This window comes from Lagopus muta, chromosome 6 (genome assembly GCF_023343835.1).
Source record: "Lagopus muta isolate bLagMut1 chromosome 6, bLagMut1 primary, whole genome shotgun sequence".
Classification (NCBI taxonomy): Eukaryota; Metazoa; Chordata; class Aves; order Galliformes; family Phasianidae; genus Lagopus; species Lagopus muta.
Window position 1 is genome coordinate 10,522,368 of NC_064438.1, and position 20,045 is coordinate 10,542,412.

At 43.6% G+C, this 20,045-nt stretch overlaps 1 protein-coding gene across 1 annotated transcript; it reads left to right on the top strand.

The window, feature by feature from the left end:
• The first annotated feature begins 5,981 nt into the window (after positions 1-5,981).
• CALCA (calcitonin related polypeptide alpha) lies at positions 5,982-8,655 on the top strand. Its single transcript, XM_048950121.1, has 4 exons — positions 5,982-6,081; positions 7,078-7,173; positions 7,467-7,598; positions 8,422-8,655. The coding sequence occupies exons 2-4, from the start codon at positions 7,088-7,090 to the stop codon at positions 8,618-8,620; spliced, it is 417 nt and encodes a 138-aa protein (XP_048806078.1). The 5' UTR covers positions 5,982-6,081; positions 7,078-7,087; the 3' UTR covers positions 8,621-8,655.
• Positions 8,656-20,045: the final 11,390 nt, after the last annotated feature.

Consider the following 20,045-nt stretch of genomic DNA (forward strand, 5'->3'; position numbering starts at 1 on the left):
ATAGCATAGGAAGATCCCAGAAATAAAAGGAGGTACAGAAAAGCCCAACAGTCATTTTCAAGTGGAGGAGAGAACAATCAAAACTGATCTTATCATAGTATTTAGACCCTGTGGTGATGGAGGAAAGAAGATGGTGCTATTCGCTGTAACAGAGGACGAGAAATGAAGCACATGATTGCAGAGCTGTTATATCAGATTTGGTCAAGCCAAAAGGTGATGAATCTACTAAGGTTAAAAATCCAACAGTCTCTAAAGAATGATTAAATGGAGGAAAAGTATGACTGAAAGCCATGGATAAGTATGACTGAAAGTTGTCAGAAGTGATAAATGAAGCTTTGCAGACAGATGACATCACATAAGCACAGAGATGCAGGGATTCAGGAACCCATTGGGCTATCCAAGATGGATTCCTTGCCAGTTCCTCACTGATCTTTTTATATTTCTTTCATTCTTTTGAGAGTGTGGGGGTAGCTTGTGCTGAATTGCTACTTTGGGAAGGTTTTACTCATCTTTAATCACAGATGATCAAATGAGCAAACTCATAGGATGAGTAAAGGTTTTGTGATTTCAATTATAAAAAATGATGGCTGAGTAAGGAAACCCATTAAAGTGTGTATCTTTATTAAATTCTAAAACATTCTGGTCATCACAATTCACAATTACTTTGCACCATAAATCCTGTAAGGAAAAGTTGGACACAATGAAGTAACAGCAAAGATTATGTTCCTGCCTTCTCCAGAAAAGCAGAAGGCAGTTCTTTGAAAGGAAGTGACTGTGCACGTGCATAGTTTTGACTTCAGAAGGAATTTGAAGAAATCTACTGGTAGCTGGGATTGCTCTTTCAGTAACAATATTCAAAGTCCAATGACAACTCTGTTACATTCTTGGAGGAAGATGAAGTTGCTTCCAAGCTCCATCAAGTATCTCACCAACTTGTATCAAAGCAGGCTTCTTTCTTTGTCCAGCACAAGTGGCTTTTGTGAAGAGTCAAAGAGTTAAACAGCCAGCTGAGAAACTATTACACCTGGTCCTCCCCACACACGTGGCACTGCTGGCAACAACAGGGACCTATGGCTGTAGCAGCCCACTGCATGGGGTCAACAGAATGGTCCTGGAATGGGCTGATCAAACTGTTAAATGACACTGTGGCTTAATCACAGTTAGGGTTCCCTCTACTATTGGGACAAAGAATGAAATGCCGACATGAGCTCCCCCAGGCTTCTAGTATCTTGTGAAGAACAAATACAGGCTTAACTTCAGGATTCACCAGACAGTTTCTCACTAGATATTTGCTGACACGCTCTGATGACATACAAGATAGTGGTGTAGCACTTGTGCAAGCGATCAAAACAAGGCTTTATAACTGTGCTATTGCCTAACAAGGTCTGTTTTCAGTTCTGAGGCTGCTTTCCAGATAAGGAGTTTGTTCAACTCCTATCTCAGCTGGAGAACGTGTAAAACTGAAGTGGAAATAGGTGCTGTGTTTCAGAGTGAGATTCTCCTATGCAGTTTGTCCCCTTTGTGTTAGCCTGGTCATGCTGTGAGTCTGTCCGTGGCTGAATTTGGTGAGCTGAAATCTCCCCTTCAGGGATTCCCCTTGTCAGAGCACTGGAGGTACAGCCTGGAACAGAACTAGGTCTGGCTGGAATACTGCAAAGTTTTGCCAGTTCTTAAGGGTGGAAGTGTTGCCAGGTGGCATGAACTGGGCCTGCAGCCTCTGCAAGCCTGCAGGATGGAAGACGATGGAGCCACAGCCAGCTTCCTTATGGTCTGCCCCTTCTCCCCTGCCATAGAACCCTCAGTGCCGCACAGCGTGACCCACTTTGTTGTAAAAGATTATTCTGCACCAGGTTTTTGAGTAAATACAGGGAAAGTACTTCAAAGCCAAAGCTCATTAGGAGCGTTTCAGTGAGATTAAAACAATCCAGCATCGATCTTCTGTTTAAAATGTCTTCCATATTTCAGTCTGGAAGCTTTTCTAAGGCATTTTGGAAGATCTGAATTTGCTTCCAGACTGATTCATAGATTTCCCAGTAATTAGCTCAATAACAGTTCCTTTCTTGAGAAACGAGTCACTGAAGCACCCTGAATGCTGATGCTATTAAAAAGGGAACCCTCTGGTGTTGGGATCTGTATCCATGTTCTGGTTCTCACTGAAATGCTGCATTTTTCTAAAGAGACAAACTCTTTTTTTGGCCAAATTTAAATGAAACTACAGGATGGATGGCTAAAATATAATTCGTGCTGGTAAATCTGACATGAGCTTAGTCTAAATATGGACATTGCCTTCTGAAGGCTGTGGTTGGGAAAGGATCAGATAATTTAGGGAGGTAAGATCTAAAGACCAATGCTAGTAGAAGTTTGGACGATAGGTAAGGTGTTATGTTTCAGAGTTTAAGTAAGTCTCTAGCTGTTAAAATTACAGAATCTCAGAAACTGGAGATGAAAGAGATGAAGAAAGCTCCTTTAGTTGATTGTGTTCCCTTCCCAGAATGAATATTAGCTACACGATGTCATTCCTGACAGATGTTAGACTACCACACCTTACAGTGGCATAGAAACTGTTAGTCTAGTGCAATAGAAATTGTTCTTGTATGGCATTAATTTCAATTGTAGGAAGCTCTTTCTAATGTGCAGCATTTCTACTGTTGTCTTTTAAGTTCATATATTTTTACTTTTTTGAGCACATTATTACTTCTTTGTAGCAAGTATTTATGTTTTGATCTTTCTCCATGATCTTTCCTTCTGCTGTTTCTCCAATCTTCATGTTTCCTTTGTCTTTTTTTTTTTCTCCTAAGTCATTTTACAGGCTCCAATAATAATGTTGGATTTTTTCTAGACTCCCTCCGAGTTGCCCAGGTCTTTCTGAGGTATGTCATGCTACCCTGAACAGAGTACAGTGAGGTCTAGGTCTTATCAACAGCAAGTAGAGTGCAAGGATTAGCTCCAGGGCCTTAAACACGACATTCCTGTTAACAAACAACTTTATTTTAATACAGCACCACGTGGCTAACTCAGGTCCTGATTAATTTGCTGTGGGGCAGATTGGGATCACACATTAGAAAGATGTTTTCATGGGTATTCAGCAGCGTTCACTGTCCCCTGTATGAGTTGTCGTCTTCTTCATTGGAAGTGTTTTCCAGCCATTTGTGGAGATATGAAGCTGAATTAGGCATCCACCTGGAACATGGACAGGTAGAGACACAGAGACAGAAAGGCTGTGTAGCTTTTATAACCCATTTTAACAAGAAACATCCTGCTCTGCAAATCAGGTGACATTTAAGAACCTCACTGCAATGTCTATGGCTTGTTGGCACGATGGCAATATTTATAGCAGAAAAACAAATGCTTGTGCTTCAAGATGTATAGTTAAACAACACACAGTAGGATATTGGAAGAAGTTCAATCAAATGTAGAGGAAGAAAGTCAATTGAAAAGAGAGCAGCCTTTTCTGATTCCCTACAAACTAATTAAAAGAGGAAATTCTTTTTTTATTTGGAGCTGCAGGTTGTATTGGATAATCTAGTTTCTTATTAAAAAAAATGTCATTCTGTAGCTCTTCAGTTCATCTCCTTTGAACATGTACAGACTGATTGTTTCACCTGACATCAGGCACTGAAGGAAGCAGAACCAGATCCTTGTTTCTGTAAACCTCATGTTTCCTTAGGGCAGTGCTCACAGGTACCCACTGCACTAGTTTTCCCACAAATACTTAACCTCTGGTTTTGGATTTATCCAGCAGCAGGAAACCTTTATCCCATAACAGCCCTGCCACTTTTGGGCAGTTTCTAAAACCAGACAATCCCATCTTTGGAGTTCTTTCATAGCTGTTTCTTCTCCATCTTATGTATAAGAGAAGAGAGGAAGAAAATCTATCTGATGAGACCAGCTGATGTATAATTGTGGGGAAAAAAACAGAAGGAGCTGGGAGTCCCTCCATTAGTGCTGGCAAGGAGCAGCCAAAGCGCTTGCCAACATCCAAATACTATTTCATCTTTACGCTCACAAAAGTTTATCTATTAGCACTAATACCTGTTGCTTTAAATTTATGTTTCTTCCTGTGAAAGCCTAAAGTAGAAACGCTGGCATCTGAAATCCGTGATCAGTACATCCTGCGGGCTCCAGCCTGGGGATGTTATGTTGGCAAGAGAAGTACTTGGAGTGACTGGAGTTGGCTGTAAGATGGAATACAGCTTGCTATCCCTCTAAAGAACTGAGATACTCTATTCCTACATGGTCGTCTGGGTTTTTTAAAGGTTAAAAGATAAATATTCCTTGCCGAGTAAATAAATCCCCAAAGAAAATGAGTGTGATTAATTTTTAACATAGAAAGGGAAAGGAATGGTGGAAGGCTGGGGCTGTGAGTTCAGTCGTGGAGCTCCCACACCATACATCTGTTGATGGAGCTGCACAAGTCACGCTGAAACAGCAAAAGCAATGCCGACCTGTTCCTTTGGGTGCTACCTCACGTTTGTAAATGAAACCTCAGAAAGACTAGCTGAGAAATCAGCACAGAAGTGTCGGAAATATATTTAAAATTAAATACTTCAGTTCCTTCTCTCGGGAGACCGAAGGTTCCCTTGGCACGCAGCCGTGCATCACAAACTAACTTTCCACGTGCGGGAGCAGCAGGAGGGCTGTGGGACGAGCCCAGCCGGGAGGGAGCCGTAACGGGCAGCGTAACGGGGAGCCCCGGCCCGGGCTCAGTTCGTCTTAAACGGTTTTGCAGTCATCGTTCTGCAGAACGAGAGCGGAAAAGCGGCAGCAGAGCCCTGCCGTAGCGCGGTGCCCCGCTGCGGGGCGGGAGGAGAATAAAGAAGCCGCCATCGACTGATCAGCGCGCCGCGTCCATGCTCCTCTTCCAACTTCCAAGACAGCGAAGAAATACCTGTTCTCGTTTCTCCCTACCTTCGTTCGTCTGCAGGTGAAATGAGTTGCTTCTGCCATCAGGAGCCGTCTGTGAAACAAACAAGAAAAAAAAAATAATGCAAAAGGATGCGGCAGCAGTGCCCGTGTCAAGTCGCCCGCCCGCACCGAGCACGGAACGAGCGCACCAGCCGTCCCGCACCCCGCCTGCGGCTCACCTCCGCGAGGCCGCCGAGTCCCGCTCGCAGCCTGGGGGCCGATAGCGACAGCGCAACGCGGGGCGCGACCTGGTACCGCGGGCGGGGCTCGGCAGCGCCGCAGGGAGGGGACCCGGAGCCAGAGGGGCCGGGGGCTGCCGCTTCCCCCCTCTCCTTCCACCCGCCCCATCGGCGGCTGCGGAGTTGGGGGTGTGGGTTCTTCTCCTCCCTGCTCCCGCCCGGGCCGGAGGCGGCTTTCCGCTTCTCTCCGGTCCTCGAGACCCCTCGGCAAACACTCCTCCGCCCGTGCAAACATCCTGGCGGCAGGTGCAAAGGGTCCTCCGCGGTGATGCGTGGAGCCGCGGCAGCTGCCGGTAATCCGCAACCACCCGGCGGTCCCGAGCTCCCTCCCCCCGCCTCTTCCGAGCGCCGGAAGGCGCCGCACCTGCCCGCGCCGGTAATAGCAGCGGCAGAGATGACGGTGATGATTTCCTCGAGGGCTGCGGGATCCCACCGTGGTGCGAGCCCGGGGGAGACGGCGAGGGCTGCCGCTCTCAGCCACCTGGGGCTCCTCGCTCCGGCCGGCAGGGACCCGTCAGGCTCCGCTCGGCACTGCGCGTACGCTCCGGCTTCGCGGCCGCAGCCCCTCCCGTCCGAACACAGCCGTCGGGGCGCCAATAGAACGGCAGAGGCCGCCCGGAGCGAGCCCGGGGGGGGGGGGGAAGTTGGGGAGCGTGCGGCCGGGCATCGTGGGCGGCAGTTCGCCCTCCTCCCCCCGCCCTGCCGCCGCCGGCTTTTTTGTGAATGGGACGGTGGGACCGAGCGGGGCATGACGTCACCGCCGGACCGGGCGGCCGGGGAAGTGATTGGCTGGCGGGGCCCCGCGGGCGCCCACGCAGGCCGCCGCGGCGGCAGGTATAAAGGGCGGCCGGCGGGCAGCGCGCGGCACCGCGGCTCGGCGGCAGCAGCAGCACGGGCTCCGTTCTGCGCGGCACCGCTGCTCTGACCCGCACCGCCGGTAAGATCCGCGTGCTGCGGCGCTCCCGGCTCTGTCGTGTCATTACGCTGTTGTGCGGGGCGGTAACGCGTTAGTTCTGTGGGTGGGTGTGTGGAGAAAGAAAGCGAGCGGAGCAGGTAGGTAGGAGCCGGCCCTCGCTCTCCCCATCCCTGTGATGCTTGCAGGCTGAGAGGTGTGGGGCAGCCTCCTTGTAGGGCATTGCCGGTGGCCTTGGGGCATCTGAAGGCTGAATTGGGCCGGGAACGGGCGGCTGAGAGATCTAGAGCTGGTGGGGCAGTTACCCGTGTGCCTGTCTAACTTGGACAGCTGATGCTGTGAGGAGCAGAGCTGTAACTCAAAGCAATTCGATTATGATTTCTTTTACAGGGTTTGTTTTTGCGACAGGTTTTTTTTGTTTGTTTGTTTGTTTGTTTTGCTTAGCTTCTCCTCCCTTTAGTTTCTGAGTAGGAGTACTTATAGAAATGAAGTTGCTTAGTTCTTAAGGCATAATCTAAGCTGGGACATTAGCGTGCTAACTGCCAAGAAGCAAGCAGCTTCAGGTACAGCGCCAGCAGTGGCACTTCATTCTTAGCAGTGTTAAACTGCAAGCATTTTTTTCCTTCTCTTTCCTCATTATTTTTTTTTCCTCATGACTCTTCTCGCACAGCTGCCTCTTCACATTGCACACCCTGAATGACATTGTGTAGCAGGCAGGGGGATGTGTTTTCACCCAGTCTGCGGGGAAAGGCTGCATTAGGCTGAAAGCAGCTGGACAGAACTGCAATTCAGGAGGACTGTGTTTATGTTCCCTGTAACAGTATTCAGTTATCTTAAAATTCCAAGAAAGCCAAAGCAAAATGGAGTGATTAAAGGTAATATTAGGGGAAAGAAAACAGTAAAACAGAACCGTGAGCACTTGTGCAACTTGTGGCTAGCAGAGGATGGCCTCCTCAATGGGTCTTACAGGATTGAGATGATTGGAAAATAGCCATTGCTTGATATGCCTCTTTGTTGTAGAGAGGAAATCATGGTTATGCTGAAGATTTCATCTTTCCTTGCTGTTTATGCCTTGGTTGTGTGCCAGATGGACAGCTTCCAGGCAGCTCCAGTCAGGTAAGAAGCTGGTCGTATTGCTGAGTGCTTTGTCTGAATGGTTTGGAAATACTTAACTTTTATTTTTTAAGAGCTCTGGGAGAGAAAAAGACTACAGAAAGCTGGCTTCTTCTAGGCTATCTATGATACGGTTTTCTAACTACGTGTATAAAACACCTAATGCTGTGCATGTGTGTGACTTACATTTTCACACCCGTGAAAGGCACCGCCGATGACGTACAGCAGTGCAGGGCGCTCTCCGCTCTCCTTTACGTGGCTCTCTGTGTTCATCCTGTTTTCTTGCCTCTGCGTAGACCTGGCTTGGAGTCCATAACAGATCGAGTGACGCTCAGTGATTACGAAGCTCGGAGATTATTAAATGCGCTGGTGAAAGAATTCATACAGATGACAGCAGAGGAGCTGGAGCAAGCCTCTGAGGGGAACAGGTAAGGACAACGACTGTGGGGGTTGGAAAAGGGCAAGTTGGATGTCAAACATTTCACAGAGAGCCGCCTGAGCAGACCCTCTCTCTTTTGTTTTTGTTTTCTTGGGGTTATGGTTAACTGATCACCTAATTAATAAAGGAGGGTAATGTAGAGACATCCTAACGTTTGTGTCAGGAGAATGGCTTCCACTTAGTTAACCTGCTTCTATCTGTCTCTTACAACCGAAAGTGGAGGGCGATTTCAGCTTGAATGAGGGGGTTATGGGGGGAAAAAAATACAGCAAAAGGTATGTTTTCTTAGTGGGAATTTAGGGATCATTCAGTCACTCTTGGATTCTCTGTCGTGAAAGTGCATGCTGTTGTAAGGCATGGAAAGCCCCTGGCAGAGGGGAGGTGCCCTCCCAGTGCACGCAGCGCCATCTCCCCCCTGGAGCAAAGGCATGCAAGAACGTTTGCATTATCCTAATAGGATTTGTATTGCAAAGCATGGTGATGATGTATGACAGACTGAAAAGCATGCTGAATACATGGAGAGTGAAACTTGCTGTCTCCTAACTGCAAGCATCTTAAAGGCTAATGAGCTTGCTTTTTCAACAAAATGAATTCATTGGAAACGGTGGTTTTCTTTCCAAGTGCATTTGTCTGAACCTTGCTTGCATGGAACGTGATGTGGAGGGATTCTTTTTATATTATTGCATTTGTATTATTTATTGTATTATTTTGGTTTTCCTAACAGCAGATATTTGCCTAGGGAAGAAATGCATGACCGTGCATGTTTGAAATATTCTTCTTTTGGGCATGTTTGTTTTTTTTCCCCCCCGCAGCCTGGATAGACCTATTTCCAAACGCTGTGCCAGTCTGAGTACTTGTGTGCTGGGCAAACTGTCTCAAGAGTTGCACAAATTGCAAACTTACCCTCGTACTGACGTCGGGGCTGGAACTCCTGGCAAGAAAAGAAATGTGCTGAATGACCTGGAACATGAACGCTATGCAAACTATGGGGAAACCCTAGGAAACAACTAGGCGTGCTTATTTCTACCCTTCTTCCCTTCCCCCCCTCTTTTTTTTTTTAAACCTGATGCATGTGGATCTAACTTTGATTGCTAACTCTGCTGTGTTCTTTTGATTCTGTTTTTGACAGAGAATGTTTGAGGTGGACCTAATGTTAGCAAGACAGAACATAACACACATATCAAGCTAGGGGAAAAATAAATAAAATTAGACAGCGCTGCCTCAATTTCAAATGATTTTCTTAGGTATTGATTTTAAAAAACAAATCTAGAAAAGGCTCTTCATTTCTGGCTACTAAATGTACAAGTAGACTCTTTTTTTCTGTGCCTGCCCACGCACTTGTTCAATAAACCTATTTTTCTATAAGGATTAGATCTGTTTGGTTTACTTGTTTTAGAACTTCTAGATAAGGCTAGAGAGGTTTTGTGCGTTGTTGTGTTCAAGAGAGGCAACGCAAGAAATTCTAGAGAAGTTTAATAAGCTAACAAAATGCAAAGGTGTCTTAGAAGTTATTCATGAGCATGGGAATTATACAATATATGCACTGATGTAACCAAGCATGCATGCAAACCTGTTAGTAAATAGCCTAAGATGCAAAGGAGTCAAGAAAGGCTCATGCAGAGCTGTACAAACTAGAAATGTAATCCTGTCTAGAACTGTGTGCTGAACACTTACAGGTAAGAATTTAATATTTTCTCTCCCTTTTATTTTTTTTCCTTCTCACTTGATAAGTCTTCACACTAGTGTAATTGAAACCTGAGTATGTTTTAAGTAAAGAAGCTAAATTATTTTGTTCTTATTGCTTAATGTTTGGATAGTTTTGCCTGTATTTTCAAAGAAACGCTTACTTTAGCTGTTTCTCACAGTATGCTCCATACCTTTATTTCCAGTTCTTCTGTTGCAACATCATATTTATCCTGTAAGCAGAAGCCTGTTCTGAATCATGGCATCAGTGTTATAAACCATATTATTTGTTACCATTAATGAACTGTCCTGCAATGCTTTTCTGAGCAAAATTGTTCTTCCTTCAGATGCTTGTCCTTGCTTTAGTAGAAAATTTTCAAGCAAGGTCTGTGTGGAAATGTATGCCATGAAATACTGTCTAGCAAAAAAAAATTAATTGCCATGGGCTTACCTGAAGATATTCTGATGTCAGTGTAGTATTTACATAGCAATGAGCTCTACTGAACTGAGGCCTAATGGCAAGAAAGATGTTTCCATGTTCCCACTGGACAGGCAGAAGCAGTGTGCTTGTGTGTGGTTCAGCTCTGAATGCACATGAGTGGCTGCTGGGCCCCTCACAGTTTTGTGAGGAAAGGGGATTGGTTAAATATCCCAGATCTGCACCTCACCAGCATCTCTGTGCTTGCCGTGGTGCCTTGGAGACAAGAAACAGCTCAGATGTCCCAAAAGTCTGGTTTGGTCCAATTGGTCTTCAGTTGCCCAAGAAGGGCTTGTCTACCTTTCACAAACTGAGCCTGATTCTTAGAAGAAAGAGCTTGTTGGTGGAGCAAATGAAATGCCTGCTATACAGCAAGCCTGCCCTTGCTTTTGTGGAAAAAGCTTTCTAAGGTATAACATCCCTTACTGCCATCTTGTTGCAAGCAGGGTAGATACCTTGGAAACTGAATTGGGAACTAACTTCCTTCTCCTTTCAAAAAGCAGTGTAACAGCACAGAAAAGGGCGTGCAACACAGCTACCTGCGTGACCCATCGTCTGGCAGACTTCCTGAGCAGGTCAGGAGGAGTGGGCAAGAACAACTTTGTCCCAACCAACGTGGGCTCCAAGGCTTTCGGCAGGCGAAGAAGAAACGTTCAAATATAAAGAGCTGAATGGTAACATGCATATGGTAAATATATTGCATAAACAATCTTCAGGGCAGGCAACCCTTAGGTAACCTGAGTTTGCAGAACTTCAGTGTTGCTGGATGAGTAACAGGCTTGTAGTAAAAGTACCCCTGATAAATAGGATAAGTGAGGGTATAAAAAGCTGTTACAGATGTTAATGAAGTTTGTGGAGAAGAACTTTCAGAGGTGTCCCCTTAGATAACTAACTCCACAGTGCATTATCTAAATGCAACTGTATGGTTGGAATCACTTCTCATTTTGCTGGCAATGTTTAATTATCAACATATGGGTAACTCTGTTTGTTTCTTTCAGGTTGATGTGAAACTGCAGACTCAGCTTTAATTTCTAATGAATGGAACTCTTCTCCACAAATCAAGACAGCCAAAAAAGATTAATTTTGCATCCTAATATTGAAAGCGTTTTGTTTAAGACAAAAACGAGAACACTTCTGTTATGTATAGAACAAGGGACTCTAGCTATTCAAGTTAAATTATTGTATATTCTTTTTATATGCAACTCTATTTCAAATAAAATGTGACAGCATCTATTATTTATCTTCTAGCATATATGTGATCCATGCTATTTATCCTGGCACTGCTGCCAAAACTCGGGGAGTTGTACTGAGCTGCTGCCTAGCAAGGCGTGTGTGTATAACATGGTGTGCTGTGCCTTGGTGTTAAACACTTCACTAACCTGATTGTACAGTATGTTTAAAAACAACAACAAAAAAAAACAAACAGAAAACAGCCTCTTAACTATTGTACCATTTGTGAATTTAAGCAAAATTAAAAAAAGTATTTTTAGATACACTTGGAATGAGAAACTGATTTATTTATTTATTTTTTTCATTTTGGATGCACTTACAGAAGCTTTTGGCAGTAACCCAGCATCACTGCAAATTAGATGGCCCAGTTGTCTCTTACAGCCTTATTTGCTGTAGATGTAGGCTTTCAGGCAAGTGGTCCAAAGTGGGAGAAGAGCAGCCTTAGAGTATGCATTCAGAAACCAGTAAGTGAGTGGGGTACTGCTTACTGAGACTTGTGTTAAAAACAAGAAGTCACACTTCTGCCTAAAAAAAGGAGTCCAGAGGCAATGTTTATCATGTGTGAGTTAAGACAGAATGTTTTCCTACGGGCTGTAGTTGGGCTGAAGGAGCCTAACAGCCTTGTGGGTTTAAGGTTAAAAAGGTAAATTAGAAAGGAATTTTAAAAGGTGCTCCGGAAATATCCATTTCTTTTAAGCAAGCCTGAGCCTAAGTCTACTTAGGGATCAGGGACAAATAATTAGAGTAAGTGGAGAAGAGGGTAGCTGGAAGCAATCCATGGCTCTTTAAATGATGCTGCCAGCTCCCTCCACAAAGCTGCTGCTTTTTCAGTTTAGTAGCTGAGTCAGATGTTCGTTTAGACACAAATTTCATGCTCTACAGTTGGACTCCAAGCTCACTGTGTAAAGTAGATATTTAAGCCCCTCATCTCATATCTCTGTCTGTCTTTGCTGCAGGTGTAATAGGAAAAAAGAGGAGCGAAGTAAACCAGTGTACATAAAGCCAGTAAGGCTGCCCAGTGTTGATGCTGTTTCTGTAGCTCATTCACAGCCGTGGCTCTACTCCTTGAGGGACATTTCAGCTATAAGTAAGTCAGTGTACAAAGCAGACCTTGTAGGTATAACTTGTGGAAGATATAAGCCAGTTTAGGGGGGAAAGTTCTAGTGTTTGAGTGGGTAAGGAAGGAGTGCAGAGTGAGTGGCCTCTTCTTAGGTCAGCTGAGAAATCTGTTACTCTGAGACAGTTTAGCACTTTTTTTTCCTGTGTACTTCTGAAGTAGCTTAGATTTACTACATCTGTATTTACTACAACTGCATGACTATGCCCTGCCCTGCCCTGCGTGACCCTGCTTGGGTCATGTGTGGAAGACCCAATTTTGCATTCAGGAAGCATTTTTTTCTCTAGATTTCAGATATTTTTCTCATTTTTTTTTTCCTTGTACAAAACATGGATAATGTGCTGAGGTCACCTGATCACAACAATGCTCCTTTCCACATCACTGTGGAGCCCTGGAACAAAGGTGGCAGGTGGTTTTTGGTCCCTATTATAGCACCCAGCTTAATCTGCTCCAAAATAAAATGCCCAAGCCTAGTTAGAGGGATGAGTGCATGTAAGTCAGTGATGCATTTTCAGTAAGGAGCCAGGTAAAGTCCATGGTCTCCTTCTGGCCTTAAAACAGACACTCAAGCAGTTTATTGTTTCAGTTTACAGCTGAGAGACATCTGAGGCTCCTTCATATGTAGTTTCCAACCATTTTAATAAATCAGATCTTTTTTCACAAACTCACTGTTTTCTTTCCTGTCAGCCAAAGGGATTTCCTCATTTCCTCAGACTAATGTTCTACATCAAGTCACAAGCCTAACGTAGGCAAGACATTCTAGTAGTGATTTTGGTTCTTACGTTGTTCTGGTTGGAGAAAAGATGGATCAAACTTTTGTTGTGCTTTTTTTTTTCTTCCTTTTCTTTCTCTTCAGGAATAAATAGTTTCACATCTCAAGATCTATGCCTGTTGTATCTTCCGTTGTCTCATTAATTTCTCCATCTGCACATCAGTGCAGTACTCTCAACAAATAAACAGAGAATCATACAACCGTTAAGGTTGGACAGACCATTAAGATCATTCAGTGCAACTATTTAACCCATGCCTCTGACCACGTCTACTATTTTGGAGTTAGAGTTTAGTAAAGGAAAGTATGTTTTCTATTGTACTCACTTTCCCATTTTAATTAACTTACTGAAAGCTGGTGGCAAATATAATGTTGGTGAAGTACGTGGGAGTGATATCTAACCCAAGTTATTCAGTATTTAGTCAGCCAAATATGAGTTAGCCATGCACAGGTCTTTGTATTGTTTATGGGGCAGTATTGTCATGCTTATAGACTGGTTCTGATGTTCTTAGATATTTGTCAGTATGCACTTTTCTTGAAAAACCTGTTTCTTTTTTATTCTGTGTGCAAGCAAAGTCTTTGGGATGGGGCTTTGCAAGAAAAGTTGAAGAGGGAAGAAATTTATGGGAAAGAACTGCCTGAGGGTAATTTCTTGAAAACTGTCTTCCCATCACTGTAGATTTTGGGGGGTTTTATTTAGCAGAATTTGTAGGGTTTTTTTTTTTTTTTTTCTTTTTTAAGAGTAACAGATACAGACACAAGCATGCTGTGAGCCTAAGGCAGATTATGAGTTCCACCTGGTCTTCTTCCCAAGCTGATGGGAAGTAGAAAGGCACCATCTTGTGGCCAGCAAATAAGCACAGCGAGGACCTACAGAAGACCTCTCGTCTGAAATACACACATGCTCCTGCTTTTGTCTTGCTGGTGAGTGCAGCTTCCAGTGGGATGTGGGCCAGGTGAGCAGGGGTGGCCTTGGGCTGGTGCTATGGAGCATCCTACATGCCCACCTCCCAGAGCCTTGTGGGAGAAGGGACAGCAGGAGGGTGTTGTAGTCTGCCAGGGTATCACAGGTCCCCAGGGCCTTTTTCCAGGGCCGTGGCACCACACAGGGTATCAGGGAGGTGTGGATGTGCTGCTGCAGGATCCAGCTGAGAAGTGTGTGAGGTCCAAGTGATAACAGAAGCTTTAACATCAACATATCTCCTGATGACCTTTTCAGCTGCCAAAATGGATGTAGGAGCTATAGCTGTTCAGCCATGTGCTCTTTGCCTGTTCCGAGATCCAGCTGAGATTTTGGTTCGTGATCACGCACCAGGACACAACTGCATGTACTGATAGAGCATCATTTTGAAAGAGCCCAAGTGAATTTACTGTGGTTCTTTCCAGACATTTAGATCTCCTTTTCCTCCTCTTAGAGGATTTCATCTCCCTGAAAGCTTTCATCGTCTGCAGTGTGAGAAGGGAGAAAAGCTAATGCTATTCCTTCCGACACCAAACACTGCCAAAAGCAACTGTTAGTAAGCAATAGTAAATTTTGGTATCCACTACCTAATCCAGCACTGTCATGTATAATTAGCAGATAGAATGTCTCTTCAAGGTGAGTAGTTTAACTGTGCTGGAGAATTTGGGCCTTGCATTTTTCTGTGTTGAACAATGTCAGAGCTATCTCAGAACACCTGAGCACTACAAGCATTTCAAGCTTGTTTTCACAAGCTTGTTGAAATATCAACAAGTTGATTCCACAATTGTTGAAATATTGTCACAAATATGTTGAGCACTGGCAATTTTGGTCCCAGCCAGTTGCTCTCTACTTGTGACAATTAGTTGAACTCTTCCCATCTGCCAGGGGTCTACATGGCGCGTACATTTTCTTCCTCCTTACTGTGCTAACAGACACCACATCCTTCCTCTAGTCTGCACAGAGTTTACCTTTTCTTTAGATGTTCCTTTTCAAATTCTCCTCCTTTGCAGAATTTCTTTCTTTTTTTCTCCCGAGGAAGTATTGATAATAGTTTCTAAATTCTGCCAAACTTTGCAATACATCTTCTAGGAGTTTTCAATCCATCCTCAGAGTAATAAAATTGACTGCAACAATTCTCCTTTCTTTCTTTTCTTGGCTTTATCACAATTCCTGTTTTGCACCAATTATGTCTTTGGCTGGAGCTGAGCTGTGATCCCAGCTAACTCATTAGCATCACCCCTAGAAAGGCAAACATTGCCTTTAAACATCTGAATGTGTACCTTTGGGCAAGCTTTTTTCCTAGTACTGTATCTGAGAAAATACTCTTAGATCCCACTCAGTACTTCGTTACAAAGATATTGGCTGTCCACCAAAGAAGATTACACTTGTAGTATGGCTTTTCTATTTACTTCTGTCGTGTCACAGTTCTTTTCAGTGGCTTTTCCTAATAGTATCCTGCCCCATTAGCATATAAAGCAACTTGGTGTTGCATTCATCTATTCAGTCTTCTCCAGGAGACTCAATGGCAGGGAGTGTGGTTGTCTGGAGGTGATGATCTTATGGTGGAGTCATGGGTACAACATTCTTGAGTAACTGCCAGCAAGGTTGTCTTGGGTGACCGTTCCCAGGATTACAGTCTGAGTGCTTGAGAAGCCAGGGTGTCTCCTTCTCCTTCTCCATTCCATGGACCTTATCTGTCTCCATCTCAATAGGTCCCACTGACCTCTATTCACTGCACAATTATCTGCCCTCCTATAGCTTTGCTGAGCTCATATGTCATGATTGCAAGCAGTCTTTCTGTTATTGTTTTTTTAAAAACCTAATAATTTATTTAATTTTTGTTTGCTGTCTCTCAGGCCACTTCTGCTCCACAAAAGAATGTTCATCTTGTGGCTATTTATACACTCTGTAGCATCTTCATAGCTTTGCAAACAATGTAAAAGTCCAAATCAACGGTATGGACAGCATTAATTTGCCCATTATTTTGCTGACATGCTTCAAAGGCTGTTACAGGTCTCTGCTGTTATGGAGGGAGCCAATTATTGTAATTAGCATGTCCTAAATAGTTACATAGATAGTTTGTAATTCCATTTTTAGCTCACGATATAACTGTGTTTTGAATCGAACAAACATCATAGTTAAAATTATTAGTGGGTAGGACTGGCCTGCTTTTACAAATGAATCCCAAGCAAGCACATCACAGTGCTGGTGTAATTACTTTTCTGTGTAAATACTGGTTTTTAATCTATGGAAAAGTCCCAGTGGCTTTCTAGCACTTTGTCTGTCCTCCAAGACACTTCTGTGTAAGTTTCTAAGCAAGGTCTGTACTCTTAGTTATCACAGTTCCTTTCCTCCAAGGCCGGAAAATTCTTTATCATTCTATATACATACTAAGTTTTAAGTCATTTATAAAGCACGTATTGATTTATGTTCCTAATATAATGCAAGCAGAGAGTCCAATGGAAAACAGAAACAGACCTCAATGCTGGAATTGCAGAATTTAAATGAAAACCACCCAGTTATGGAATTGACTTCTGAGAGATGATGGAATACCATCTTACAATAACAGCACTGATACCTGCAGCGTGGGTGACTAAAGCCCCTCACACTGCACCTTGTCTCTTGGTACCACGAGTAGCCAGAGGGGCCCGGCTACAGAAGGAGTGACCCAGGCAGGCACAGATGTACCGAGACCTTTCTCTCACCTGTATCCCTCCTCCTTTAAAGTTTTACTCTGTATTTGAGTGTTCCCTGCGATGTTTGCCAAAATTATGTTTTACGTGTGCCACTGTAATGATATAGCAGGTGGGATCTGAAGTAGAGCCCTTTCTAAACTGTGCAAAGAAAAGTCCTTTCTCCTGCAGGATCTCTATCTGTGGACATCAGCCCTATCATTCTTTTTTATGGACACATTCTCTCCTCCCAAGTTTTAATCTCCTCTACTCAGAAACCCAACCTCGCATCCTGTGAATGTGGTGCTTTTTGCTGCGTACCATTTGGTGATCTTATCTAACGTTGTAATTGGGTCCCATCTTACACATCTCAAAGCTCAGTTCTTCCTCCAGCTAGGAATACCCGTTTCCCATAATTCAGGTGGCATTTCCCAACTGAGAACATTGTTCACAGGGGACCCGGAACTGATGTGAATATTCTCTGCACCTCTAAGTCCTGTGTACACAGCCAGGGAAGTATAACGCACCTGTAATGGAAATGAGAGCTCACACTAACATTTTCATGTTTCTGTTTCAGCCTCAGGTAAAAAATATATCTGGTAAGAAGACAGGAGAAGGCTTCCACTTTTTTAAGTAAGATTTTATTAACTGTGTAGTAATTCAAACTAGAAACGTGCTGAAGAAAGGGAGAGGTCTGTAAATGCATCTTCCAGATGCTAGAGGGCGTAGAAGGCACAGAAAGTCTCCGGAGTAGCGGTTGAAAGAAGTACGAGGGAGACATTTAGAGCAACTTTCTGTTTTTGTAAAAGGATGTTTGCTAATGTTTGCACTGATCCTGCTCTCTTTCTGAAGAGAACTGACCAAAAAGCAGAAGATTCTGGATTTTTATTGGATTTGCAGATAATTTATAAAAAAATCAATTATTTATGGGGCTATTGGTCTAAGTGAGGATATTAATATGTGCTCCCAATTTTTACTCCACAGCAGTTTAGTAATGAGGGTATGTTCCAAAGGAGGTCCTATCATTAACCATCAAAACAGAGAGCTACTACTAACATTTTATGAAAAAGGTGGAAGATAAATTCCTAGGCATTGGGGTATTTTCAAAGAGGAGAACTATAGGCTTCAGATTTTCTGTCTGGTTTGGTCAAAATATTCAGTAACTTTCATTCATCTCTAGCAGAATTTCTGTGCTAGTGAAAATCCTGCTGTGTTTCATGATGCAGCCTGCAAACCTACTAGTAGGAAACCTGCGTGAGGGGGATTTTTGGCAGATGCTGTACAGCACAGACCAAGATTTTCTCTGTGAGCATTTTGACAGTAAAGTTCACAGGGCTTTCTCTAAATGTGTCAGAGGAACAGGGCCGCCACAGTTGCTCCTTGGAAAACCTCTCCAAACAGCAGAGTGTTTTGTCATCAATACAAAGCAATACAGCAAGAGACCTGAGCTTTCCCAGGCCTGTAAAGGAGAAATATGTACATATTGATAAGTTTGTGTTGGGTTTCTCAAGTCATTTCATGCCCCTCAACACAAATGTACTGTCAGCTCGTAGGACTCCAATATTAAAGGGAAAGATCCCCCTCAGCCACTGTGGACTCCTTTTTCCCCAGATTTTATGCTTGAGGCCAGATGCAGATGCTGAATGACAGGAAGATATTCTAGTAAACAAAACAGGACAGGTGGAGTAGTGAAACTCTGCTGAATTATTCATTGGGTCCTGAATGATGCAGAGAGAATTATTGCAGTGAGCAAACACCCCTGGAGAGAGGAGCAGCACAAGGATCAGACCTGCAGTGCAACTGACCTGTTTTCCCAGGTAGGCATCTGCAGAATGAATACCTTGTATAAATGAACTGGAGCAGCCATGCCTGATATCTGTCCATTACTTGTCTGGAAATGATCAACCTAATTCCAAAACTAGTTTAGTTTGTGCTATGGTGCCACAGACGTCAAACTAAAAGCACATTCAAGTGCTTTGCTAAAAAGCAACGGACTTCTATGTGTATTTATAGGGAAGAACAGCTTCAGAATTGCTGGCTCAAGCCTGATGAAGCCTTCTAATAAATGTCACAGGTAAAGAAAGGAACAAAAAATACATCAACACTGAGCTGATTCCAAGAACCAGTGCATACCAATATGTAATTCTGACCTCTGAAGCATTTTCCCAGCTTGTCTTTAGAAGTTGAGAAACTGCACAACCTCATCACAATGGTAGGTATCTCAAGTACAGCACTCCAACTGCTGCTAAGGTTTTTAATACTGATCAGTTGTGTACTGATGTACAAGGTAGGGAAGTTAAAGGAGGCTGCCCAGCACAGGCAGAGCAGCTGGGGTAGACAAGGTCATGATGGTTAGACCAGCCATATCAGTAAAACTAAACTCACCTTGGAAGCAGTGGTGGGAGAGCCATGCTCTCATCTCAGGTTTGTTCTGGGCCCGGATGCGGTGGTGACGAGTGCTATAAGATTAAAGAGCAAAACAGTGAGAGAGAGGACAGGGTTTGAGAAAAAAGGGGCAAGGAGTCATAAAAGGATGTTCCTTGAGTGCCACTTGTACTGGGCATTCAATGTGGAAGACAATAGAAGTGTGTAAGTCAGGCTAGCATTTGAACTGTGCAGTGACGAGATAGGGAAAAGCTTGAGTGTTCCAGCTTCCCTGCACATGACTTTGTATCTTAAGTGATGGTTTGTTGTGGGTTTTGTTTTTTCTTTTTTTTACACTGCAGTGATATTAAATACAAGTATATAGTAACATCCAGATTAATTCAACCTGGCTGAAATCCCATTTAAATGCCTGGCTTCCTTCTGATGGTGCTTACTGCTGAGAGTTGTCATACTACAAGAAATTCCCTGAGAACAAGGTACAGATGTCACTACCATAAATGCCACAGAAAGTTAGATTTATTAACCTTTATTAATGCTTTTAAAAATGTTATTTACAAAATATTTTGATTTTTTTCTGTATTTTTAAATGGAAAGCAAACTTAATAGGAAGCCTTGTGAGCCTACACGAAAATTTAACAAAACAATCTGATACTGTGGCATAAGAAGCTAAAAGGCTATTTGCTTTGCAACTGGATACTAAGCATATGGCCATCTGAGAAAGTGACTTTTGCTTTAAGGCATTTTTCATCCTGGTAGTCATTTCCAGAAAGACTGATAGATGGTTAGTCCTAAAAATGCAGGCTTTAATTTGGTACACTAGCATTAACTTCATGTGGTAGGAGACTGCTGTCTTTGCATTTTCTGCAGCAGTTGTGCACACCACCTTTGATGTCTCCTTTTGATGAGACTACTGCAAAGCAGATCTGTGGGAAATTTCTAGTGTTGTTTCCTTGAAATTTATGTGTTTGTGGACTGCCACTGCCACAGGCCTCCTCCTCGGCTGCAGATATCTGCAGTACCTGGGTTTGGCACTTTATTCTCTGAGCTTGACTTCTAAGTGATCATTTCTCGGGAGCTTCACTGAGGGCAGTAATGGAAAACTACTTATTCTTAACAGCTATGTACTTATGACTTCTTCTGC